Source organism: Chinchilla lanigera, unplaced genomic scaffold, assembly GCF_000276665.1.
Source record: "Chinchilla lanigera isolate Chin_1 unplaced genomic scaffold, ChiLan1.0 scaffold00031, whole genome shotgun sequence".
In the NCBI taxonomy this organism is placed as follows: domain Eukaryota; kingdom Metazoa; phylum Chordata; class Mammalia; order Rodentia; family Chinchillidae; genus Chinchilla; species Chinchilla lanigera.
In genome coordinates, this window is record NW_004955432.1 from 1,572,280 (window position 1) to 1,573,107 (window position 828).

At 64.6% G+C, this 828-nt stretch overlaps 1 protein-coding gene across 4 annotated transcripts in view; it reads right to left on the reverse strand.

The window, feature by feature from the left end:
• Naa35 (N(alpha)-acetyltransferase 35, NatC auxiliary subunit) overlaps nt 1–376 on the reverse strand; it is a 69,563-nt gene extending 69,187 nt beyond the window's left edge. For 2 of the 4 annotated variants that reach the window (XM_005387923.2, XM_013515950.1), the window contains exon 1: nt 290–376. In XM_005387923.2, the coding sequence (XP_005387980.1) occupies nt 290–363 (74 nt within the window). In that variant the 5' untranslated portion in view covers nt 364–376. Of the gene's footprint in view, nt 1–121; nt 233–254 lie in introns of those variants that run through there. The other 2 variants (XM_013515951.1, XM_013515952.1) reach the window with 2 other exon arrangements.
• Nucleotides 377–828: the final 452 nt, after the last annotated feature.

Genomic DNA, 828 nt, shown 5'->3' on the forward strand with positions numbered 1-828 from the left:
TGGCGCGCACAGGGCAGTGCGCTGCCGCGCAGGAGAACGGGCTTCCCAGGAGGGCATCGCCGGGGCCACAGGCAAGGCCCGGCCTCAGCGGCCCGCGGGCGGGCGCGCCTCCGCCTCCTACCTGAAGCGCGGCTGAGGGCCGGGGCCGCAGGGTGACCTGGTGTCCCCAGGGCCCGCACAACGCGGGCGCTGCGACTCTCGGGCACTAGAGCCAAGGGGGGGGTGTCTCAGGGGTTCGCATAGGGGGTCCCTATCTACTGCTCCCGCGGCCACCCGCGTCGGCACGCACCGTACGGACCACGGAAATAACGACGCCGCTGCCCCCTCCCCTCTCAGCCCAGCCCGCCGGCAGCGTGCGCGCATGCGTACGCCCGGTGCGCGCGACCCCGCCTCCTTTCCCCTACTCCCCGGGACTTCTCGCTCCCGGGCCACACCCCCTTCCCTAGCCGCTACCACCTTTCGGCCGTCCTTTCTTCTCGCGGGATTAGAACCAATCGCGAGACCGGAAGCCTCGCGGCCAAGTCCAGGGGCGTGGCCGGATCCAGGAAGAGGCGGGGCCTAGGGCTTCGACGTCCCTGGATACTCTGGTTCGCGTTCGTACGTTGTTGGAAAGATGAGACGCGGCATAAGAGACGACAGGGACGCTTTCCCAGAGCTTCCCGGTTGCAGACGTGAAGAGACGTCCCGCTGCCTGACACCGAGTTTAAATTTTTTTGGCACCGCTTGGGGACCTCTGAGGGAAAAATAGAAACAAAATAACTACGGAGCCAAGCCAGGCAAGTTCTTTTGGACTCTTAGATGGTTTAGGTCTTTCTTAAATTTATTAAT